Genomic DNA, 26903 nt, shown 5'->3' with positions numbered 1-26903 from the left:
ATGTACCTCAAGTAAGCGATAGAGAGGAGACTACACAACCCATCTGACAGAGAGATCCCTAAGTTGCTTCCAGCTCCTGTGCCATCTGTAATCTGGACCCTGGACTGCACTTACAAAGTAAAGGTAAAGAAACTACACTTTGTTGTGTCCTTGCCTTCTTCCTGCAACTTCTTCAGCACTGCTACATCTCTGTGCCAGACACTGCACCCTCTTCCTCAACACCTATCCTCTTTATCTACACTGCCCTGGGACCATCAGCCCTACCTGTGGAGGGCTATAACATCACTGCTGCACCCCACCCTCTGTCCCAGAGGATCTGTCTGCAGCGTCGGCTTAACATCTTCATTGCCGAACACCACAGGTGGTGTCACGAATCACTCAAACTTTATTCCACCACTCAACCCCTTTTACAAGGGCGCCCAGGGCCACGGACCGGGTCAACGCTGCTGTGACACCTCTCTCTGAGAGACCGGCCCGGTACCGAGTACCCCAGAGCCCTGGGAGGCCGACCCATTTTGGCGTCACGAACAGGATTTACGGAGCCCGGTGTCCCCGGGTCCTGTGTACCAGAGACTGTGTTGTGTGCTATAGACTGTTTGTGAAAGTACCGCCATTACCCCGCTGCTTGGCGCACGCGGGAAACCAAAGAGGCGGGTTGTCGTGAGTGGAGACTGCCGAAGAGCGCGAAGAAGTGAAGTGCCGCGCGGGAAGTGAGGAGCTGAGGCCTGCAGCCGGTAAGCCTGCTCAACCCCTGGGGCCTGGCTAACGTTAACTAGGGGGGGGAAGAGAATGTTGGAGGCACGCGCCGATGCAGCAGCGGACTCCCCCGCCAACCCCTCAGCGCCGCAAGATGCAGGGCCCAACGCGGCTACGGCTCCAATAGCACCTACCGCAGCGGTCCCCATAATGCCGCTGTCTATGCCTTACATACCGGGAGCGGCCTGGCTACCGCAGTATTCAGGAGAGTCACATACCCTGAGTGACTTCAAAGAGAGACTGTGCAGTTTGTTTAACCCCTTCCTGACATCCGACGTACTATCCCGTCCACGGTACCCGGGCCCGTATGACCGTGGACGGGATAGTACGTCTACCGCGATCAGCGGCGCCCACGTGGTGAGCGCCGCTGATCGCGGCCGGGTGTCAGCTGATTATCACAGCTGACACCCGGCACTACGTGTCACGGACCGCCCCCGACACGTTAACCCCTTGCACACCGCGATCAAACATGATCGCGGTGTACCGGGAGTTAAAGGGAAGCATCGGCAGGGAGGGGGCTCCCTCCGTGCTTCCCTGAGCCCCCCACGGCAGCGCAATGTGCAGCGCTGCTGCGGGGGGCTCCTATCCTCCAGGCCCCCGAATCCAAGATGGCGACGGGGGCCTTCGGGGACCTGAGGAAGCTGGCTTCCTCAGTGCCTGCAAAGCGCAGGCAAGAGGAAGTCTGCTTCAATGCCTGTGACAGATTGCTGATCTGTCACAGTGATCTGTGATGTGACAGATCAGCGATCTGTCACAGGACAGTGATGTCCCACCTGGGACTATGTAATAAAGTAAAAAAAAAATTAAAAAAAAATGTAAAAATAAATTAAAAAAAATCGCCAAATAAATTAGTAAAAAAAAAAAAAAATATTCCCCAATAAATTCATTTTTTGAAAATAATAAAAAAAAAAACCAATAAAAGTACACATATTAGGTATCGCCGCGTCCGTAATGACCCGCCCTATAAAACTGTCCCATTAGTTAACCCTTTTAGAGAACCCCTTAAAAAATAAAAATAAAAAACGAAGCAAAAAATAATGATTTATTATCATACAGCCAAACAAAAAGTGTAATAACGCGCGATCAAAAAGACGCATATAAATATCCATGGTACCGCTGAAAACGTCATCTTGTCCCGCAAAAAACGAGCCACCACACAGCATCATCAGCGAAAAAATAAAAAAGTTATAGCTCACAGAATAAAGCGATGCAAAAATAATTATTTTTTATATAAAATAGTTTTCATTGCATAAAACCGACAAAAACATAAAAAAACGACCTAAATGAGGTATCGCTGTAACCGTACTGACCCGAAGAATAAAACCGCCTTATCAATTTTACCGCACGCGGAACGGTGTAAACGCACCCCCCCAAAAGAAATTCATGAAACGCTGGTTTTTGTTCATTCTGCGTCCCAAAAATAGGAATAAAAAGCGATCAAAAAATGTCACGTGCCCGAAAATGGTACCAATAAAAACGTCAACTCGTCCCGCAAAAAATAAGACCTCACATGACTCAGTGGGTCAAAATACGGAAAAATTATAGCTCTCAAAATGTGGTGATGCAAAAACTATTTTTACAATAAAAAGCGTCTTTTAGCGTGTGACAGCCGCTAAAAATAAAAACCGCCATAAATAGTAAATCAACCCCCCGTTATCACCCCCTTAGTTAGGGAAAAATAATAAAACTAAAAAAAAGTATTTATCTCCATTTTCCCGTTAGGGTAAGGCTGTGTGCACACGCTGCGGATTAGGTGCGGATTCATCCGCGCGGATTTTGTAAAATCCGCAGGTGAAACCGCAGGTCAAAAGACCTGCGGTTTTACCTGCAGATTGCTCTGCGGTTTTGTCCTGCGGTTTTTCATCTCCTCAATAGAGGAGATGGCAAACCGCAGGAGAATCCGCAGAAAGAATTGACATGTCAATTCTTTCTGCGGATTGAAAACCGCAGATAATCCGCGCGGAAAATTCCGCACCGTCTGCACTGCGGTTTTTGATTCCCATAGGGAATCATGGTACTGGGGTCCGCAGCAGCCAAAACTGCTGCGGAACCGCAGCAAAATCCGCAGCGTGTGCACACAGCCTTAGGGTTAGGGCTAGGGTTAGGGCTAGGGTTAGGGCTAGGGTTAGGGCTAGGGTTAGGGCTAGGGCTAGGTTTAGGGCTCAGATTAGGGTTAGGGGTGTGTTGGGGTTAGGGTTGGAGTTATAATTGGGGGTTTCCACTGTTTGGGCACATCAGGGGCTCTCCAAATGCAACATGGCGTCTGATCTCAATTCCAGCCAATTCTGAGTTGAAAAAGTCAAATGGTGCTCCTTCCCTTCCAAGCTCTGCCATGCGCCCAAACAGTGTTTTACCCCCACATGTAGGGTATCAGCCTACTCAGGACAAATTGCAAAACAATTTTTGGGGTCCAATTTCTCCTGTTACCCTTAGGAAAATAAAAAATTGGGGGCAAAAATATCATTTTTGTGGAAAAAAATTATTTTTTTATTTTCACGTCCGAGTGTTATAAACTTCTGTGAAGCACTTGGGGGTTCAAGGTGCTCACCACACATCTAGATAAGTTCCGTGGGGGGTCTAGTGTCCAAAATGGGGTCACTTGTGGGGAGTTTCAATAGTTTAGGTACATCAGGGGCTCTCCAAACGCACATGACACCCGCAGACCATTCCATCAAAGTCTGCATTCCAAAACGTCACTGCTTCCCTTCCGAGCCCCGACGTGTGTCCATACAGTAGTTTTCTCCCACATATGGGGTGTCAGCGTACTCAGGCCAAATTGGACAACAACTTTTGGGGTCCAATTTCTCCTGTTACCCTTGGGAAAATGAAAAAATTGCGGACTAATTGATCATGTTTCTGGAAAAAATATGATTTTTTTATTTTCATGCCCTGGCATTATAAACTTCTGTGAAGACCTTGGGGGTTCAAAGTGCTCACCTCACATCTAGATAAGTTCCTTAGTGGGTCTAGTTTACAAAATGGTGTCATTTGTGGGGGGTTTCCACTGTTTAGGTACATTAGGGGCTCTCCAAAGGCAACATGACACCCGCAGACCATTCCATCAAAGTCTGCATTCCAAAACGTCACTACTTCCCTTCCGAGCCCCGACGTGTGCCCATACAGTAGTTTTCTCCCACATATGGGGTATCAGCATACTCAGGACAAATTGGACAACAACTTTTGGGGTCCAATTTCTCCTGGTACCCTTGGGAAAATAAAAAAATGGTGACTAAAAGATCATGTTTGTGGAAAAAATACGAATTATTTATTTTCACGCCCGAGCGTTATAAACTTCTGTGAAGCACTGGGGGGGTCAAAGTGCTCACCACACATCTAGATAAGTTCCTTAGGGGGTCTAGTTTCCAAAATGGTGTCATTTGTGGGGGGTTTCCACTGTTTTGGTACATCAGGAGTTTTCCAAACGCGACATGGTGTCCGATCTCAATTCCAGCCAAAAACGTCAAATGGCGCTGCTTCCCTTCCGAGCTCTGCCATGCGCCCAAATAGTGGTTTCCCCCACATGTGGGGTATCAGCGTACTCAGAACAAATTGCACAATAACTTTTACGGTCCTGTTACCCTTGGAAAAATAAGAATTGAGGGTGAAAAGATCATTTTTGTGGAAAAAATATGATTTTTTAACTGTATGGCTTTATGTTATAAACTTCTGTGAAGCCCATGGGGGTTCAAAGTTCTCACCACACATCTAGATAAGTTCCTTAGGGGGTCTAGTTTCCAAAATGGTGTCATTTGTGGGGGATTTCCACTGTTTTGGTACATCAGGGGTTTTCCAAATGCGACATGGTGTCCGATCTCAATTCCAGCCAAAAACGTCAAATGGCGCTGCTTCCCTTCCGAGCTCTGCCATGCGCCCAAATAGTGGTTTACCCCCACATGTGGGGTATCAGCGTACTCAGGACAAATTGCACAATAACTTTTAGGGTCCTGTTACCCTTGGAAAAATAAGAATTGAGGGTGAAAAGATCATTTTTGTGGAAAAAATATGATTTTTTAATTGTATGGCTGTATGTTATAAACTTCTGTGAAGCCCATGGGGGTTCAAAGTTCTCACCACACATCTAGATAAGTTCCTTAGGGGGTCTAGTTTCCAAAATGGTGTCATTTGTGGGGGGTTTCCACTGTTTTGGTACATCAGGGGTTTTCCAAACGCGACATGGTGTCCGATCTCAATTCCAGCCAAAAACGTCAAATGGCATTGCTTCCCTTCCGAGCTCTGCCATGCGCCCAAATAGTGGTTTACCCCCACATGTGGGGTATCAGCGTACTCAGGACAAATTGCACAATAACTTTTAGGGTCCTGTTACCCTTGGAAAAATAAGAATTGAGGGTGAAAAGATCATTTTTGTGGAAAAAATATGATTTTTTAATTGTATGGCTGTATGTTATACACTTCTGTGAAGCCCATGGGAGTTCAAAGTTCTCACCACACATCTAGATAAGTTCCTTAGGGGGTCTAGTTTCCAAAATGGTGTCATTTGTGGGGGGTTTCCACTGTTTTGGTACATCAGGGGTCTTCCAAACGCGACATGGTGTCCGATCTCAATTCCAGCCAAAAACGTCAAATGGCATTGCTTCCCTTCCGAGCTCTGCCATGCGCCCAAATAGTGGTTTACCCCCACATGTGGGGTATCAGCGTACTCAGGACAAATTGCTCAATAACTTTTAGGGTCCTGTTACACTTGGGAAAATAAAAATTGGGGTGAAAAGATCATTTTTGTGGAAAAAATGATTTTTTAATTGAACAGCTGTACGTTATAAACTTCTGTAAAGCCCTTGTGGGTTCAAAGTTCTCACCACATATCTAGATAAGTTCCTTGGGGGGGTCTAGTTTCCAAAATGGGGTCACTTGTAGGGGGTTTCCACTGTTTAGGTACATCAGGGACTCTCCAAACGTGACATGGCGTCCGATCTGAATTCCAGCCAATTTTGCATTGAAAAAGTCAAACGGCACTCCTTCCATTCTGAGCTCTGCTATGCGCCGAAACAGTCGTTCCCCCCCACAAATCAGGTATCAGCGTACTCAGGACAAATTGCACAATAACTTTTGCAGTCTAATTTCTCCTGTTACCCTTGGTAAAATAAAAAAAATTGAACCTGAAGTAATTTTTTTGTGAAAAAAAGTTAGATGTTCATTTCTTTTTAAATATTCAAAAAAATTCCTGTGATGCACCTAATGGGTTAATAAACTTCTTGAATGTGGTTTTGAGCACCTTAAGGGGTTCAGTTTTTAGAATGGTGTCACTTTTGGGTATTTTCTATCATATAGACCCCTCAAAGTGGCTTCAAATGTGATGTGGTCCTAAAAATAAAATGGTGTTGTAAAAATGAGAAATCGCTGGTCAACTTTTAACCCTTATAACTTCCTAACAAAAAAAAATTTTGGTTCCAAAATTGTGCTGATGTAAAGTAAACATGTTGGAAATGTTACTTATCAAGTTTTTTGTGTGCCGTATCTCTGTGATTTAAGGGCATAAAAATTCAAAGTTGGAAAATTGCGAAATTTTCAAAATTTTTGCCAAATTTCCATTTTTTTCACAAATAAACGCAAGTTATTTGAATGAAATTTTACCACTAACATGAAGTACAATATGTCACGAGAAAACAATGTCAGAATCACTGGGATCAATGGAAGTGTTCCAGAGTTATGACCTCATAAAGGTACAGTGGTCAGAATTGTAAAAATTGGCCCGGTCATGAACATGCAAACCACCCTTGGGGGTGAAGGGGTTAAAGTGTATCCTCTGTCTGAAAGCCAGAAAGAGAACATCCTTATTGGGCAGCTAACAGGTGCAGCACAGAGGGAAGTAAAAGCCTGGCAGGACACTGATAAAGAGACTGTTAAAAAGATCCTGTCTAAGCTAAGAAGCACCTTTGACACCCGCACTGCCGCTGAAATCAAGATGAGATTCTTTGGGTGTAAGCAGAAAGCGCAGGACAGTATACAGGACTATGCTCTTAACCTGCAGGAGGCGCTGCGGGAAGTCAAGCAGATTGATCCAGACAGTGTGAAAGATGGAGACGGACTGTTAAAGGAGCAATTAATTGAGGGACTCCTATCCAGTACCCACAGAGCACAGCATCATAGCCCTACAAAACCCTGACCTAGACTTTGCTGATTTCAAAGACAGGGCTATCCGGGTGCTGCATGAACCAAATGTCAGCCGTCCAGCGCCCCCTAGGCGCCCAGCTATTACATACCCCCAGGAAGCAACATCTTTCCCTTCCATCCCTGTGGAGGCTGATGCACAGACTCTGGACAAAGATCCATCTGCAGAACTGCGTCTTCAGGTCCAGGAGTTGACCAAGGGTATGGCTGCACTTGCTAAAACCGTGCAGTCCCTGCAGGTGTCCTCCAGGGAGAGGGCCAACCCCCAGGAGTAGGACCACAAGGCCCAAAGAACTGGCGAGCCAAGTATGTTGGAGGGAGACCAGTCCTCCCAGTGGTGATTGACGGCATCCCCATGAACGCTTTGCTGGACACTGGCTCCCAGTTGACAACTATGCCCTATAACCTTTACAAGCGGTATTGGGCTGATTCTGAACTTACTCGCGGCCCAAGTGTTGAACTCACAGTAGTTGCCAGTAATGGTCAGTCTTTACCGCAAGTGGGATGTAAAGAAATTATAGTTACAGTGGGTCGAGTAGAGTTAAAATCTCAAGGTCTGATAGTTGTGGATATTGATCGACGAGAATGTAACCCAATGATGACTCTTGGTACCAATGTGATTGAAAATTGTCTTTCCGAGGTTATTGTCTTGTTGCAACAGGTGGTTGAAACTGCTGGTTCCAGTGAACAACGAGTCCTGCAGAAGGAGATCAAGGCCCTGATGCAAAGACAGCAGGTAGAACTCTCTGGCGGAGAAATTGGCAGCGTCAGAGTGAGTGATTCTTTCCCCATTGCAATACCCCCCAGATGTGAAATGTTGATTTGGTGTCGGGCAGCCTTAGGCCTAAGAGGAAAAGATTACCAGGCATTGGTAGAACCTGTGTATTCTGACAGCTGGCCCACTGTCCTGACAGCCAGAGGGGTAGTTGATGTTCGCAAAGGGAGAGTACCTGCACGCCTCTTGAATTGTGGGGAGGAGGAGGCCATAGTACCTCGGTATGCCACAGTTGCTAAGCTGCTTACTGTCAGCAACAACGCCATACGGGCAGCAGAGTCCTTGGTCTCATCCGACCAGGTGGAGGACAATGGCTCTGTAAAGCAGCTGGAGGAGTGGTGTCAGCAGCTGCAGGTGGGAACGGATTCCACCCCTTCATACCAAAAGAGTGGGGTTTACAGAGTGACTCAGGAGTATGAGCGGGTATTCAGTAAACACCCCCTACACTTTGGGAAGGCAAAAGGGGTTCAACACCATATCTCCACTGGAGATCATCCACCCATTAAAGAAAGGTACCGGGCTATACCCTCAATGCAATATCAATGTGCCAAAAGTATGTTGCGGGAAATGAAGGAGGCTGGGGTGATCAGAGACAGTTGTAGCCCCTGGGCAGCCCCAATAGTTTTTTTGAAAAAGAAAGATGGTACCATGAGAATGTGTGTTGATTACAGAAAAATTAACAGCATTACACATAAGGATGCCTACCCATTAGCCAGAATTGAGGAGTCATTAGCTGCACTTAAAACTGCTAACTATTTTTCCACCTTAGATCTCACTAGTGAGTATTGGCAGGTTCCCGTGGCAGAGGCAGACAAGGAGAAAACAGTGCTTACCACCCCAATGGGTCTCTGTGAGTTCAACTACATGCCATTCGGGCTCTGCACCGCCCCTGGGACATTCCAACGACTGCAGGAGTGTTGTCTTGGACACAAGAACTTCGAGGCAGTCCTGTTGTACCTTGATGATGTCATTGTTTTTTCCAAGACTTATGAAGACCATCTGAAGCACCTGGCTGAGGTGTTTGAAGCCTTGTCCAACTTTGGCCTGAAGGTGAAGCTTTCCAAATGCCACCTCCTGAAGCCCAAGGTTCAGTACCTCGGTCATGTAGTGAGTGCAGAAGGTGTGGCACAGGATCCTGACAAAATCACAGTCATCCGGGACTGGCAGAAGCTCAGCAACCTCCATGAAGTACGTCAATTCCTCGGGCTGGTAGGCTACTACCGAAAGTTCATCAAAGGCTTCACTGAGATAGCCACTCCTATGCAAAATCTTCTGGTGGGTCAGCCCAAGAAGGCCAGAAAGCAGAGTCCTACATTTGAATGGAATGAGGACCTGGAGAGGTCCTTCACTCGACTGAAGATGGCTCTCACAGGAGATGAAGTTCTGGCCTACCCAGATTGTGACCAACCCTTTGTGTTGTATACTGATGCCAGCAACGTGGGACAGGGAGCAGTACTGTCACAGGTACAGAATGGCAAGGAAAGAGTGATCTCCTACGCCAGCAGGAAGCTTCGTCCCACTGAAAGGAACCCTGACAACTACAGTTCCTTCAAACTGGAGTTCCTCGCCATAGTCTGGGCTGTGACTGAACAATTCAAGCATTACCTAGCTTCAGCCAAGTTTACCACCTTCACGGACAACAACCCGTTGACTCACTTGGAAACTGCAAAACTAGGTGCACTGGAGCAGCGATGGATGGCTCGGATGTCTAACTATGAATTCACCATCAAGTACCGAGCGGGGCACAAGAACGCCAATGCTGATGCACTGTCCAGAATGCCTAATCTGCCAGATGCAGGAGAAGACCCTGAGGCACTTGAAGAAATCGAGTTACCTGCCTTCCACCAGCCAATTGTGGCCCAACGTGCCCAAGGAGTGAGAAACAGACGGTCTGGCTTGAAAGAGGCCACCCTAAATCCATTGCATCATCATGACTGGGCAGAAACGCAGGATAGTGACCCCGCAGTCCGCCTGGTAAAGGAGCTACTGTCACAAGCTGACTCATGCCCAGATCCAGATGCTCCTGAAGAAACCCAACAGTTGTGAAAGGAAAGAGGTCGGCTGTTCATCTATGAAGGAAAGCTGTGCCGGAGGAGTATCAATGCCTGAACTCATGAGCTGGTCTGGCAGGTGGTAGTACCAAAGAGAGAAGCATCAATGGTCTTGGAAGAATACCATAATGGAGCCGGACACTTCGGATGGAAGAAGTTGGAAGCCTTGCTCCGGGAGAGATTCTACTGGGCTGGTATGAGGAAAGCCATTGAAAATTGGTGCCGGGAGTGTGGACAATGCAACATGCGCAGAAAGGACCTTAACAGCAAGCGAGCTCCTTTGCAGCCAGTAATAACCAAACAGCCACTTGAGTTGGTCGCCCTGGACCATGTGAAGCTGGTCTCAAGCCGTTCAGGCTACATTTATGCTCTTACGATTGTTGACCACTACTCAAGGTTCTTGGTAGTTGTGCCTGTCAAAAATCAAAGAGCCAGGATAGCAGCCAGAGCCTTCCAACAGCACTTTTGTCAACCACACGGATACCCCGAGCAAGTGCTTACAGATCAAGGTCCAGCCTTTGAGGCGGAAGTGTTCCAGTAATTCTGTAACTTGTATGGTTACAAGAAGATCAGGACAACACCGTACCATCCACAGACCAATGGCATGTGTGAAAAGATAAATCAGGTGGTGATCGATCTACTGAAGACCTTGCCTTTGGAAGAGAGGAATCTGTGGCCAGAGAAGTTGCCAGATCTGGTAGACCTCTACAATCACATTCCTGTGAATTCCACCAACTGCACTCCAGCCTACCTAATGAGAGCAAGGCCTGGTAAGCTGCCTATTGATTTGGATATGGGAGTCCTTACACCTGAGGTAACATCACCAGATCTGACTGGGATACAGACCGGCAGCAGCAATACAGAAGAGTAAAAGAGTGTGTAGAAAAGAGTCTAGCTCAAGCAAGACAAAAACAAGAAAAGCACTACAATCATCATGCACCTGCAGTTCCCTTGTCACCAGGAGAACAAGTCCTTAAAAGGAAGAGGAGGATGCATAAATTAGATGACCAATGGGAAGCTGAACCCTACACCATCTTACCATCAAACTTCGATAACACCAAGGTGTGCCTTATCAGTAAGGATGGGGGAGAAACCTCAGCAGCAGTATCAAGGGATCATTTGAAATTGTGCCCTGACCAGTTAAAAGAAAGAATAGAAGAGCAAAACAACATCCCACCCATAGAAGAAGAAAAGGTCAGCACTGTACTTGGAGAATTCCCTATAAATTGGACTAGAGTAAATAATGCCATAGTGGTGCCAGTTTTGACCTTTCCCCAACTGGTAGTGCAAGCAGAAGTGACACAAAAGAACTCTGAAAATCAGGAAGTTCAGGCAGTAGATGCCACACCAGCAGTGGAGCCAGAGAATCCTCGTGCTGCTAGTGGTGAATCTGTCATACCCATGGTGAGTCTGAGTCCGTAGATGGCTATTACCCAGTTTACCCACACCAGAGCTATGTAGGTCTGTCCGTAGTACCCAAGGCATACCACCGCTCGGGTTTCGCATCTAAATAAGTTATGCAAATAATGTAAATGTTAACCTGTACATGAATATATGTAACGTTTTAAATTTTGTACCTACAGAGACTCTGTAAGAAATCCCCTTTTTGAATTTTCCAGTTTGTTTTGATGGACAATTGGGCCACAGGACTAGTTGTGGTCAAAAACTTCTTTTGTACATAGTTCACCATTTGCCCAGGAATGGACCATGGACATTGACGCATGGACTAATCGTCACATGACTATTTTTGGAGCTTTTGGTTTTGTATTTTTCATTTTTTCTAAATCTTGTACATTTATAATTGTTCATTTGTTTATCTGTTCATATGTTTTTTTTTATCAGTCCGGGAGTACTGAATTGCACTAGGGGGGAATGTGGCGCTCCCAGGAGTATGGTCGCCACAATGGCATTACCTTCCTCCTAGGGGGTGTGATGTCATGCCTGGAAGCAATGAAGGGTCTCTCTGACAGTTAATCTCTACATACAACACAGTTCCCACTCCAGGCCAGCAGAGGGAGCTCTGAGCCAATACTAAGGGGAAGAGCTTCTCTCTGGGGGCCAGGAAGGGAAAATGGTCAGTTCTGTGAGGAGGGCGAAGTGTGTGGACATGGGGAGAGGAGCTGGGGGATTAAGCAGAGAGTTGAGGCTCATTCCCAGCTGGAGCGCATGATCTGGAGCCTGGTCTACAAGGTTGTATGGAGACTGACGGTCCTGCAACAGAAACCAGAGGAATAGGAAGCTGTAAATGCTCTATTCCCATCTAAGACTCGGAGGCACAACAGCCACGTGTGAGCCAAAGGAGATAGAAGGCTACAGCTGTCTGCCATACGAGGTAGATCCAAAAGGAAAGGAGGAACGTCAGTGTAACACAGTACTGCATATACCTCAAGTAAGCGATAGAGAGGAGACTACACAACCCATCTGACAGAGAGATCCCTAAGTTGCTTCCAGGCTAATCAGCTCCTGTGCCATCTGTAATCTGGACCCTGGACTGCACTTACATAGTAAAGGTAAAGAAACTACACTTTGTTGTGTCCTTGCCTTCTTCCTGCAACTTCTTCAGCACTGCTACATCTCTGTGCCAGACACTGCACCCTCTTCCTCAACACCTATCCTCTTTATCTACACTGCCCTGGGACCAACAGCCCTACCTGTGGAGGGCTATAACATCACTGCTGCACCCCACCATCTGTCCCAGAGGATCTGTCTGCAGCGTCGGCTTAACATCTTCATTGCCGAACACCACAGGTGGCGTCACGAATCACTCAAGCTTTATTCCACCACTCAAATCTTTTACATGGGCGCCCAGGGCCACGGACCGGGTCACCGCTGCTGTCACACCTCCCTCTGAGAGACCGTCCCGGTACCGAGTACCCCACAGCCCTGGGAGGGCCACCCACATGGGCACCTTCCGACTCTCCCCCTACAAATTATATTGTGGTGTGAAGGATCAGATATATTGAAAATGCCCTTTCAGGGAAGATAAGATCTCTAATGTGGGCAGAAGAACAAAGGATCGGATATGTTGAATTCCATGTGCCCGATCTTTCTTTTCCTTACCATATGCCAGCAGGGAAAGGTCAGGATACCCTTCACACAAAAGATGGCCACTCGTGCTAAAATTGGTGGATTTGGCTATCCCTTCATCTACTGTTCAAGGGCTTTTCAAAGGGGTAGTCTCATCTTGTTGAACAGGAATTCACCTCTCCTCTGCCCCTTCCCACTTTCCAAAGATTGACAGCTCGGACCAGCAGTATGGGGTCCCCTCTCTCCGTGGGACCTGTTATTGCTATGCTCTGTTATTGTACAGTAATCATTTTTAATCATTTTCATTGAAAAACTCCAAATACAAATTGTCCATCTTTCAAATAACATAAATGACATAATAATGCCATAGTATAATACATAGACAAAGTATCTCAACTTCATTTCCCTAACCCACCCTAAACCCGAATCCCACCATCAACAGAGAGAACCATTTTCATTTTCAGAGCAGTTATAGAATAACAGAGTATAAAATTCGTAGAAGGGGGAGAAGGAGGAAGAAAGGGGATCCGACCAAGGACTCCATATCTTTCCAAATTTGTGAATTACATTTATGATGAACTCGCTTTCCAGCCAGATTATATTATTTTTACATCGTAGTAGCTCTTCCATACATGGAGGGTGTGTGTCTAACCATTGAAACGCAAAAAGTTCACGTGCTTGATATAGAATACGAGAGATACCTATGGATAAGGGGCAAGTCAAGATCCATCTTCAAATAATCCCAATATACATATACGTAGATCTGTTAATCCGTACACCCTTTCTGTCAAGGAGATGACCTCATTCCAAAGTGGGCCTATCTGTCTACATTCCCACATCATAGGCATCAGATGTGCTTCATCCATCCCACACCTAGGGCATTTTGCATCATAGCGATATCCTGTCTTGTGTAGAAAGCTTGGAGTTTTGTGCACTCTGATTAACATATAGGTGAGGGCCTTTGGGCCTCACAGGGAGATAACGTGGGAACAGTTTTTATACTCTCTCCATTACTCCACCGATATAGGGCCAACATTTGTTGGGAGATTATCCAGTTGGGGTGACGACAGGCATTTACGGAATATATGGTAGAGCTTAAACCCTGTGTATGGCCTGTAGAAGGAATAGTATCTATTAGGGGATGATGTATACTGAGGACCATCTGACCTGACTGAGCAGACTTAATGTTGGATTAGTAGATATTTGTGAAAAGTGTTACGTGGTAAATTGAATTCCACTTGGAGCTGTAGAAGCTTTGAAGGACAGGGTATTTAAATAATTGTTCTATCAACCAGATCCTTTTGCTCCCAATCAGAGAAGGTCTTTAGCTTTGACGCTTTGCCCAGTGGGATTATGCCATAGCGGTCTGCATTTAGTGCATCCCTAATCACCCATCCATTTCTTTCCTCTGTCCCACACTTTATACACTAACGCCTTAATCTTAGTTCTAAATTTATCTAACAAAGGGTCTACGTTAACCTTTACACATAGCGATATCGCTAAAGCGTTACCGATTTTGTGATGCAGCAGCGATATCGCTACCGATATTGCTATGTGTGATACTTCCCTCTGACCGGCTCCCCCGCTGTCTGTCGCTGATCGCGCGAGATCGTGCAGCTCCATTTCTCGTCGGGCGCTTCCTGCTGGCGCCGACGAGCGACGCGTGGACGCGGGCGGGAGGAAGTCAGGATCGCCGCGTCAGAAAGGTAAGTAACGACCGCTGCTGTGTCGCTACATCGCTGTGAGATCTGCCTGTGTGGCAGCTCACTAGTGACCATTTAGCGATGCACCAGCGATCCTGACCGGGTCGTATCGTTGTTGGGATCGCTGGTGCATCGCTAAATGTAAAGGGGCCTTTAGTGTTCCATATTCTTTAGGCTTGGTGCTGACACTTATTCCCAAGTATTTAAACTTGTCTATTGTACAGTAATTTAAAGTGAATGTCCACTAATGAACAGTTCTGGCATCCTACCACTGCAGACAACCTATATGTTTTATATATGCTGTGTTATTACATCCTTAGGGTCAGGACTTTCTTCTTACGCTGATAATCCCTCCCAGGCTGGGGAGATCCTGAAACCCTGTATGGATGAAGTTCTGAAAATCATTCCCTCCAAGCAGCACAGAGAGACCACAACATTATTGGGAGCGACAGCCGGGATGAGGCTTCTCAAGTAAAGTATTAAATGTTGCATAAAACACATTATGGCCTAATACTAACGTTATATTACAGGGTTACAGCGGAGTGTCACTTTAAATGCACTAATAAACATGAATTGTTATAATAAACGGATTATATCTTATCACCGTTATCCCCTGACATCACCATTTACCAATCATACTAATCAAATAGTACATGAATTGTGTGAGTAATTGTGCCAACAGCATTGAGAGGCGTCCTTATCACAGTCCACAAGTGGGCGCCACCGGCTCATTTACATACACAACTACCCGATCTATAACCCGAGTCCTGCTGCATTTATGGGTGCAGATTTCCTGGACCCCAAAATGAGGGTCACAAGCTCCACTCAGGTCTCTTCTGTGCTTAGAAATTTGACAATATATCTCTGGTAAAATGGGAAGCTTTTTTTAAATCTATGTTATTACTTTACAGGTAAGTGATTAACTTCTCTTCACCAGGCAACTCTTTTAACATATGAAAGTGACTAATAAAAACGTTCCCTAAAATATAGGTCAAGGTGAGCAGCACGGACTGAAAGTGATGAAGCAGTGGAGTTAGATAGACCTGAGACTACATGGGACAGCAAGCAGCAGTGGAGTTGGATCTGCAGGACGGCACGTGTAGCAGTAGAGTAAGGACTCATACTCACATGCGAGAAACTCGGACGAGTCTCGCACGTCAATATCCGGCACTGCCGCCGGCACTCGGGACCGGAGTGTTCAGCTGCATAGAAATACATGCAACCGCACGCTCCGATCCTAGTGTCGGCGGCAGTGCCGGGTATTGATGTGCGAGACTCGTCCGAGTTTCTCGCATGTGAGTATGAGCCCTAAGAAACATTCACCTTTTTATAGAAGAACCGAGTTTGCAGACAGCACCTTACAACAGCTGAAACATGTAGACCGAGACTAATAACATGATGCAGCAGATCTAAGGCTGGTTTCACACCTTGCGTTTTTTAGTGCTGTGCCTCGTGCTATCTTTAACATGGGTGCGCATGGTCTAGCGCATGCATGCGTTTGTGTGCGTTTTCGTGCGCATGCTTTTTTTGTAGTGTGTGTCTAGGCGCGCCGGACGCAATCTGTTGCATTTTTGGTCCGTCCGACCTGTCTCAAAAAAACGCATGCGGACGTTAGCGCACGGAATGTGCAAAAAACCAGCATTAGAGTCTATGGGAACGCACACGTGCGCTAGGACATGCGCACGCATGCGCTTAAAATCGCATGCGCTTTTTGGTTTAATATGGTGACAAACTGGTTAAATCGCATGCACAACTAAACAGCAAACGCATGCAAAACACATGATGTGTTTTTTGCATGCGTTTGCTATGCGCACGAGGCGCAGCACAAAAAACCGCTAGTGTGAAACTAGCCTAAGTGTGCATACAGCAACTTGGAATGGCAGACTAACATATTAATATAACTGAACCAAAACCATAGTCAGCACCCAGAAACAAAACAGGCACCTGAACGTAACAGAGCTGAATGTGCAGACATCACCTTGGAAGAGCTTAGCTAAGACTACAGACTGACTACAGCAGAGCCAAATGTGTGGTTAGCACCTTAGAACAGTAGCAGAGACTGCAGACAGGCACCTGGATTCAGCAGAGCAAATTATGCAGACAGCATCAATAGCTCACCTGAGTCTGCAGACAAGTACCTTAATGTAGCGAGGCCAAATGTGTGTTTAGCACTTAAGGATGGCAGATGGGCCCCCTAGATGTAGCAGAACCTAATATGCAGGTAGTACCTTAGGATCGTAGAGCTGAGACGGCAGTGAAGCACTTGGATGTGGCAGAGTCAAATGTGCAAACAGCACCTTAGGACAGTAGAGCTAAGTGTTGGTTAAGTGGCATACTTAGGATAAATTTAGCCGGGGCACGTGATAGCAGATCTGGGTTTGAGAAATGTCAGTTAATTGTGAACACGTGTGGTTGCAGTGTGTCCTAATGCCTGAATACTTTATCAACATAAAGGGGTGACACGAGAAGTCACAAGAGCAGAGTAAGTCAGTACAGGAGAGGGAAGTGGCGCAAAATGGAGCTGGAGCCAGGACAGGTAACAAAAACTCTGGCTTCCTGCAGCTACCACCAGTGGGAGCTCACTACACATTGTGTTATAATTGGCCTCAATGCTTTATCTGTATACAGAGAGCACCCCCTAGTGGTGGCTGAAAGTGGGAAAAAAACAAAACTGTGAATGCAAAAGATTTGGAGCTCTCTGTCAGAATTTAATAAGCCCTGTCTGCTATAAAGATATAATTAGAAATGTAACAACGTCTTGGACATAAAACAATGACACTGCAGCTGATTACCTACATGACTTGATGATTTCACTAATGGAATAATCAATGTGCCTCTTTTGATCCCTACACACCATACTTCACTTTTGCATGAAGCGATAGCCTTGGTAAGATATTGACCTTGGTATTGTTACAGTGACTCCACTTGACCCCTTTTTTTCTGTTTTCAAGCATTGTAAGCAAAAAATAGATTATCTTGTACCGAAAGACAAGTCAGAAATCAATTTCTAAAGTGTTTAATTATTGCAAACCAGAGGTCAAATCACTCTGCCCATCTCATCATTGATAGAAACCTCTGAGTAGCTGAGAAATTATTGATTAGGCAGTGTTCCTTTAAGAGATACTATATTGCTTATAATAGCCATGATTAAATATTTACTATAGAAAAGTTAAAATTTTCCCTTTCAATTGACTGCAATAATCTAATTATGTTCATAGGTTGCAGAATGAGACTAAAACTCAGCAAATCTTTCACGAAGTTTCCAAAACTCTCCGTGAGTATCCGGTGAACTTTCAGGGAGCTCGAATATTAGATGGCAAAGAGGAAGGCTCGCTAGGCTGGGTCACTGTCAACTACCTTCTGGGCACCTTCATACAGGTCAGTAGTGAAATCCATTCCTCATTCCTCAAGTCTCTCCTGAAAACATTTCTTGACCTGCTCCTTTTTCCCTTGGAGCAGTATTCCTATATACAGAGCTGGTTCCGACCCAAACAAGCTCAGATGGTCGGGGCCATGGATCTAGGAGGTGCCTCCACCCAAATGACTTTCCAACCTTCAGGGACAATTGAAGACAAAAGCACAGAGATGATCTTCAAACTCTATGGCTATGACTACACCATCTACACTCATAGCTATCTCTGCTATGGCCAAGACCAGGCGCTGAAGAAGCTGCTGGTGCACCTCATTGAGGTAACATTTCCAAAGTTCATGCAGATGAAAGTTGTTCCATTTATTCAGGTATACAATCCTCCCATCCCCAACCCTAAAAAAATGGCTAAAATACAATGTGTCCCTACAAAACACCTAATACAATTTGAGTCTGAAATGCAGTGACGATAACTCTGATCCTGGCCGTTAAACCTTTTAGATACTGCAATCAATAGTGACCATCGCATCTAAGTGGTTGGATGTTTGTCTACAGCTTAAAGATAACCTGGCCATGCCTAAAATATAAATATATACCGTAACTCAAACTCCTACTTAGAATAAAGAGGGAGGATGAAGAGATCCATAATTACAATTATATAAATGTTATTAAATATGAAATTTAATACAAAACAAGTAATAAAAAGCAGAATGCCTCACATAAAAGGACTGTTCCAACTCCAAAATAAGGACCAAAATACAAATCTTATAAATAAATACCAGCTGATTAGATAGTTTCCATATCTAATTGGACTTACTGGTATTTTTCAACATTGTATTAAGTACAAGAATGATGATTAAATATAATAAGAACAAATATAGCCCAATATGAACGAAAGGATTCACAAAGATTAATGGTATAAATTATTAAAAAATAATCTAAGTGAAAGTAGGCCAAAAAAGGGGTGAATAGCATCTATACTGCTGAGCATACATAACACTCAGGTTATGAACCAACTGATAATCCCAAATACTGAGGTAAGTATAACAGTGTCACTGAATGATATTAATCAGCCAAGATGGTTACACACTGATGTCTAACCCAAATATCAAGGTAAGTATAATGGTGTTGCTGAATAATACTAATCTTCCCAGATGGTTACCGCATGGTAGCAGACCCTGTATAAGAAAATGCTCAAAAAACTAACAAAACAGTGTCCGCAGTATAGGACGCCCCCAGGAAGAAGCCAGTGGCAAAACGCGCGTCGGGGTGAGAGGATGTGGTTACCAACTCCGGAACATAAGGTTAATTGGTCTCCTATACTGCGGACAACTATTGTTTTGTTTTTATTTCATATTTAATAAAATTTATATAATTTTAATTATGGATCTCTTCATCCCCCCTCTTTATTCTAAGTAGGGGTTTGAGTTATATATTCTGAAGTGATGTGTCTTTTTTGGACATTATAGTGACATACTAAAATATAAATAGACTGTGTCAATTACCAAGCTTAACCCCTTTCCCGAAATAAAATGGACTGGTATGTCATATGTCAGATGCATGAAGCATGCTCAGGAGCTGAGACTGCTTTATACTGGGCACGTGCCACCAGTGTTATACAGCCAGCGGCATCAACCCGAACTAGTACCAAATTAAATGCTGCTGTCAATCACAAAAAACAGCATTTAGGGTATGTGCACGTTGCGGATTCGTCTGTGGATCCGCAGCGGATTTGGCCCTGCAGATCCGCAGCAGTTTTCCATGGGCTGTACAGTACCATGTTATCCTATGGAAAACAAAAACCGCTGTGCACATGCTGTGGAATTCTTTGTGCGGATTCCGCAGCGTTTTTACACTAATTCCATTATACGAATCCGCAGGTGTAAAAACGCAGGCGAAATCCGCACTAAATCCGCAGGTAAAACGCAAGCATTTTGACCTGCAAATTGTACAGATTCCGCGCACGACACTGCAACGTGTGCACATACCCTTAAACGGTCATCGTTAAAAACTGAAAACCCCTGTCGCCACCTAGTGGTGCTCCTATGAAGCCAAGCTCAGGAGTATATAGAACAAGCAATCAAACAATCGCATGTTCAAGTCGCTTAAGGGGACTAAAAAATAAAGTTAGTGTTTTTAAAAAAAAAGGTCAGAAAAGTTGAAATCAACACCTTTTTCTGTTTAAAAAACTATTTAACTCATGCACTAAACGCTGTAAATAGAAAAGGAATTCCCATGTCAGAATTGCCTTTTTTTCATTAAACGCTCTAAAAAAAATCAATAAAAAAACGATCAAAACATTGTATTAGGGTATGTGCACACATAGTTTTTTGTCTCTGCGGATTTTGTAGAGAAAACCGCAGGAAATCCGCAGGACAAAGTGCTGCGGTTTTTCTGTGGTTTATCTGCGTTTTTTCTGCGGTTTTGCCCTGCGGTTTTACACCTCATAATGGATGAGGTGTAAAACTGCAGCATTTCTGCACCAAACAATTGACATGCTGCGGATTGTAAACCGCAGCAAAGCCGCGCGGAAAAAAACGCAGCATGTGCACAGCTTTTTTTTATTTCCATAGGAAATAAAGGTACTGTACAACGCAGCAGAATCTGCTGCGTTTCTGCAGAGCCAAAAACGCTGCGGAAACGCAGCAGAAACCGCGAAGTGTGCACATACCCTTAGCCTCCAAGTGATATGAATAAATTAATACAGCTCGCTGTGCAAAAAATAAGCCCTCGCACAGCTCCAGCAACAAAATAAAAAAAATAAAATGAATAAGGGTCACAGAAAATGGCCACACAAACCAAACTTTTTTTTTTTTTTTTTACATAGTTCTGAATTATTTTTTTTTTAACCTATAAAATATGAAAAGAAAACCTTAGAAGTTTGGCATCACCGTAATCTTACTGGTGTGGAGAATCCGATTGCAAGGTTATTTTTAGCATTGAGTGCCATAAAAAAGAAACCCGAAAACCAACTGTGTAATTGTGGGGTTTTGACACCATTTCACTTGGAATGTTTCCCTTGTTTCACATTACATCTACTATATATATATATATATATATATATATATATATATATATATATATATATATATATATATATATATATTTTACATTATCGGTAAATGAAGTGTGACGGAAAAATACGAGTCGTTCTGCAAATAAAAGAACCCTCGTATGGCCGTGACAATAGAAGAACAAGAAAGTTATGGCTCCTGGCTTGAGGGGAGGAAAAACAGTGCAAAAAATGAAACCTTGCCAAGTACTTGGATTAATAAAGGTTGCTGAGCCTGCCATGGTTACATTGCGGGGAAAAAATGCTGTGTACTTAGAGGGGTTAAAAGCATACACACATAGATATCTGAAATCGTTAATATTGATAGACAGCAAATTCCTCTGTGTTCTCGTTAGACTCGCGGCTCAGGGAATGTCCAGCATCCGTGTTATCCACGAGGTTACACCACCACCGTCTCTCTGTCCTCAGTCTATGATAGTCCCTGCGTCACGACACCCTCAGGCAATGAAGAGGTTAATGTCACCGTGGTGGGAACCGGGGACTCGTACCAGTGCCTGCTGTCAGTCTCACAGATCTTCAATTTTTCAGTCTGCGGTAATAGCTCCTGCTCCTTTAATGGCATCTACCAGCCGCCAGTGTATGGCGAGTTCTACGTGAGTATATGTGATACAGGACATTATATGAAAGTCACATGATCCGCAGAAACCGTGGGTCTAATGCCGCTATGCCCTCTCATTGCAGGCATTCTCCGCCTTTTACTACACATTCAACTTCCTCAATCTGACATGTGGACAATCCCTGAGCGAAACCAACAGCTCCATCTGGGGATACTGCTCCCGGGAATGGACCGAGGTATGGAGGAACAGAGCTCCTCTGACAATATCACACAGGATAGGATTAGATACACAGCTCAGGAGACAGTATCACTAAGGATAGTATTAGATACAAAGCTCAGCAGACGGTATCACACAGGATGGGATTAGATACACGGCTCAGCAGTCAGTATCACACAGGATAGGATTAGATACATGGCTCAGGAGACAGTATCACTAAGGATAGTATAAGATACAAAGCTCAGCAGACAGTATCACACAGGATGGGATTAGATACATGGCTCAGGAGACAGTATCACTAAGGATAGTATTAGATACAAAGCTCAGCAGACAGTATCACAGAGGATAGGAATAGATACACAGCTCAGCAGACAGTATCACACAGGATGGGACTAGATACACGGCTCAGCAGTCAGTATCACACAGGATAGGATTAGATACACAGCTCAGCAGACAGTATCACACAGGATAGGATTAGATACACGGCTCAGAATACAGTATCACACAGGATAGGATTAGATACACGGCTCAGCAGACAGTATCACACAGGATTGGATTAGATACACGGCTCAGCAGACAGTATCACACAGGATTGGATTAGATACACGGCTCAGCAGACAGTATCACACAGGATTGGTTTAGATACACAGCTCAGCAGACAGTATCACACAGGATAGGATTAGATATACAGCTCAGCAGACAGTATCACACAGGATTGGATTAGATACTAGATACACGGCTCAGCAGACAGTATCACACAGGATTGGATTAGATACACAGCTCAGCAGACAGTATCACACAGGATAGGATTAGATACACGGCTCAGCAGACAGTATCACACAGGATAGGATTAGATACACAGCTCAGCAGTCAGTATCACACAGGATAGGATTAGATACACAGCTCAGCAGGCAGTATCACACAGGATAGGATTAGATACACAGCTCAGCACTCAGTATCACACAGGATAGGATTAGATACACAGCTCAGCAGGCAGTATCACACAGGATAGGATTAGATACACAGCTCAGCAGACAGTATCACACAGGATAGGATTAGATACACGGCTCAGCAGACAGTATCACACAGGATAGGATTAGATACACAGCTCAGCAGGCAGTATCACACAGGATAGGATTAGATACACAGCTCAGCAGGCAGTATCACACAGGATAGGATTAGATACACAGCTCAGCAGGCAGTATCACACAGGATAGGATTAGATACACAGCTCAGCAGGCAGTATCACACAGGATAGGATTAGATACACAGCTCAGCAGACAGTATCACACAGGATGGGACTAGATACACGGCTCAGCATTCAGTATCACACAGGATAGGATTAGATACACGGCTCAGCAGTCAGTATCACACAAGATGGGATTAGATGCACAGCTCAGCAGACAGTATCACACAGGATGGGACTAGATAAACGGCTCAGCAGTCAGTATCACACAGGATAGGATTAGATACACGGCTCAGCAGTCAGTATCACACAAGATGGGATTAGATACACAGCTCAGCAGTCAGTATCACACAGGATAGGATTTGATACATGGCTCAGCAGTGAGTATCACACAGGATAGGATTAGATACACAGCTCAGCAGACAGTATCACACAGGATAGGATTAGATACACGGCTCAGAATACAGTATCACACAGGATAGGATTAGATACACGGCTCAGCAGACAGTATCACACAGGATTGGATTAGATACACGGCTCAGCAGACAGTATCACACAGGATTGGATTAGATACACGGCTCAGCAGACAGTATCACACAGGATTGGTTTAGATACACAGCTCAGCAGACAGTATCACACAGGATAGGATTAGATATACAGCTCAGCAGACAGTATCACACAGGATTGGATTAGATACACGGCTCAGCAGACAGTATCACACAGGATTGGATTAGATACACAGCTCAGCAGACAGTATCACACAGGATAGGATTAGATACACGGCTCAGCAGTCAGTATCACACAGGATAGGATTAGATACACAGCTCAGCAGTCAGTATCACACAGGATAGGATTAGATACACAGCTCAGCAGTCAGTATCACACAGGATAGGATTAGATACACAGCTCAGCAGGCAGTATCACACAGGATAGGATTAGATACACAGCTCAGCACTCAGTATCACACAGGATAGGATTAGATACACAGCTCAGCAGACAGTATCACACAGGATAGGATTAGATACACAGCTCAGCAGGCAGTATCACACAGGATAGGATTAGATACACAGCTCAGCAGACAGTATCACACAGGATAGGATTAGATACACGGCTCAGCAGACAGTATCACACAGGATAGGATTAGATACACAGCTCAGCAGGCAGTATCACACAGGATAGGATTAGATACACAGCTCAGCAGGCAGTATCACACAGGATAGGATTAGATACACAGCTCAGCAGGCAGTATCACACAGGATAGGATTAGATATACAGCTCAGCAGGCAGTATCACACAGGATAGGATTACATACATGGCTCAGAATACAGTCTCACACTTAGATACAATGTCTTTAGTCCTAGGTCTGCATTCCCTTTCTATATCGTAACCTGCCGTCCTGTTGATTGTAGCTTATACTGTTAGTAGATATGGAATAATAAAACATAGCTTAATAAAGTGCACTCTAAAAATGCCTCCATGAAAAGACAAACACAACAAAGACAATTATAAGGTCAAAATATGCCACAAAAACACCTTTAGTAATATAGTAGGTAAACAAGCAAAGTAAACATATTAAGCAATAGTACATAGGAAAAGTGGAACCATCTCATCCAGGGTCCAGGTTCTATCCACTAATGATCCTCAACCATTTTCATGCTGTAACACTGTAAGCTCCTTCCTTTGTGGCAGCAGTTTTCCTATTATATTACTGACGTTCTTTTGTAGCATACTTTGGCCTTTCAATTATTGTGTTTGTTTTTTCATAGCCAGGAGGCTTTTTTAGAGTGTGATTTATTAAAGGGAAACTGTCATCTATTTTTTCGACTATCAGCTGCCAGCACCGCCATCAGGGGCTTATCTACAGCATTCTGTAATGCTGTAGATAAGCCCCCGATGTAACCTGACAGATAATAAAAACTAGTTAGATTATACTCGCCCAGGGGCGGTCCGGGTCCGGTTTTGGTCCGATGGGTGTCGCGGTCCGGCGCCGCCCATCTTCTAACGATGACGTCTTGTTCTTTTCTTCCCGTCGCGGGAGCCGGATCTCTCTGACCTTTCCCAGCGCCTACGCACTCAAGTACTCTACTCTGCCCTCAACAGGGCAGAGCAGTGCACCAGAGCCACGACAGGAAGCAAAGAAGAGGACATCACTGCTAGAAGATGGGAGGCGCCGGACTGGACTGTGACACCCATCGGACCAAAACCAGACCCGGACCGCCCCTGGGTGAGTATAATCTAACACGTCTTTATTCTCTTTCAGGTTACATGGGGGGCTTATCTACAGCATTACAGAATGCTGTAGATAAGCCCGACGGCGGTGCCAGCAGCTGATAGTCGAAAAAATAGGTGACAGATTCCCTTTAAGTTATGCTTTATTATTCCATATCTACCATTGTTAGTACTTGCCTTAACCAGTAGATACCATGAATGTCCTGATTCGCCTATCTATCCTCTGACTGTAGCTCAGCAGCAGCTTTCCTTTAGAAAACCAGCGCCGTCTGGTGAATTACTGCAGCTCCGCCATGTATATCCTGACGCTGCTCCTGAATGGGTACAAATTCACCAGTGAAACATGGAACAACATTCATTTTGCTAAGCAGGTATGTACTGTGACCGTATACAGCCATATCTGCCTTACAATAAGGTATCCCCAGCCTGTTATGTGTCTGCACCTATTCTAACCATTAGGGCTCATACTCACTTGCGAGAGATTCGTGTGAGTCTCTCGCATGGAAACCTGGCACAGCCGCCGCCACTCAGACCAGAGCATGTGGCTACATGTATTTCTATGTAGCCGCACGCACTGGTCCGAGTGCCGGCGGCAGTGCCAGGTTTTCATGCGAGAGACTCGCACGAGAATTATGTGAGTCTCTCGCAAGTGAGTATGAGCCCTTAGGATGAATATGAGCCGGACCTGCTGACTTCATAAGGTCCAGTCGACCACACAATGTGAGTGAGGCGGGCTTGTCCTTCTCCTGATGGCAAATGTCAGGGAAAAGCTGCATCTATCTAGCAACAGCTTATCCCACTTTTCTTCGTAAGACCACATACACACACACTCGTCCAACCCTGGCATGCATGTTCAGGAATTTCTGGGCCCTGTGCAATCAAATTGTTAGGGCCCATGGGTCATTTCACCATTGTCAGTAAATAAAATCTGAAATTGTATTTCTATAACTTGACCTCAATAATCCATTTACATGTATGTATATATAAATTTATACCAGCAATGAAATAACATAGACCAGCAGTGAATAAGCAGTATATATGTAGATGTACATACACTTTTTTTTAATGTGTATGCAGTTTATTCACTGGTGATATGTATTATGTGTTGCATATTACAGTATATATGTATGCATAATATACAGTATATATTATGCCTAGACCCCCTACTTGAGCACTAACAGGACTGCCTTGTGCATGTGTGGGGGATCCAGAGAGGACCAGTCGTAATGTCTTGTCTGATACAGGCTTTTATGTTTTTCGTTCATTCAGGCTGGCAATGCAGACGTGGGCTGGACTTTGGGATACATGCTGAACCTGACCAATATGATCCCCTCGGAGGAACCTTCTCTATTTAAGGCTCATGAATACAACATGTGGGTGGCAGCAATCTTCTTCATCGTGCTGAGCCTGGCAGCGGCTCTGGTGGCCGCTCCGCTACATTGCTTCTGCCGGAACGCGTGTGCAGAACAGGCCTGGTGGACTTGAGATGGCATGTGGCCGGTGTGACCATTACTGACCCCAGAGACGTTCAATAAATAATTTATATGACCTCATATGGAAACAGGGAAACGCTATATGGGAAATAGTTGTCCAGTTCTTCGTACTGTGTACAGATGGTGCAATTAGGGATATTACAATACATTGTATACAAGCTTTCACCTGAGGCCTCAATAGTAAAGGATACAGTGCTGCATTCAAGAGGCTCAGACGACACCAGCAAGTGCTATAAGACCTGGGCAAGAGTACAAATGTAATGCACTTATCACATGGAAGGTATATACTGTATATATGTGTTTTATGACAGGTGTTCTGCAATAAAACTGGACTCTAAATACAA

General features: G+C 44.7%; 1 protein-coding gene across 8 annotated transcripts in view; it reads left to right on the top strand.

Annotated features, from left to right (window-relative positions):
* LOC141059895 (ectonucleoside triphosphate diphosphohydrolase 8-like) overlaps positions 1-26903 on the top strand; it is a 38166-nt gene extending 11263 nt beyond the window's left edge. For 6 of the 8 annotated variants that reach the window (XM_073556089.1, XM_073556090.1, XM_073556097.1 and 3 more), the window contains 8 exons: positions 14759-14909; positions 17657-17816; positions 17898-18128; positions 21214-21471; positions 21560-21670; positions 24876-25061; positions 25300-25437; positions 26336-26903. In XM_073556089.1, coding sequence (XP_073412190.1) covers positions 14759-14909; positions 17657-17816; positions 17898-18128; positions 21214-21471; positions 21560-21670; positions 24876-25061; positions 25300-25437; positions 26336-26551 — 1451 coding nt within the window. In that variant the 3' untranslated portion in view covers positions 26552-26903. The remainder of the gene's footprint in view (positions 1-14758; positions 14910-17656; positions 17817-17897; positions 18129-21213; positions 21472-21559; positions 21671-24875; positions 25062-25299; positions 25438-26335) is intronic. The other 2 variants (XM_073556091.1, XM_073556092.1) reach the window with 2 other exon arrangements.

The sequence above is a fragment of the Dendrobates tinctorius genome, unplaced genomic scaffold (genome assembly GCF_039654945.1).
Source record: "Dendrobates tinctorius isolate UK_male_01 unplaced genomic scaffold, ASM3965494v1 ptg000231l, whole genome shotgun sequence".
Taxonomy (NCBI): Eukaryota; Metazoa; Chordata; class Amphibia; order Anura; family Dendrobatidae; genus Dendrobates; species Dendrobates tinctorius.
Note: the sequence above shows the minus strand (reverse complement) of the source record. Positions and strands in the feature narration are given on the sequence as shown.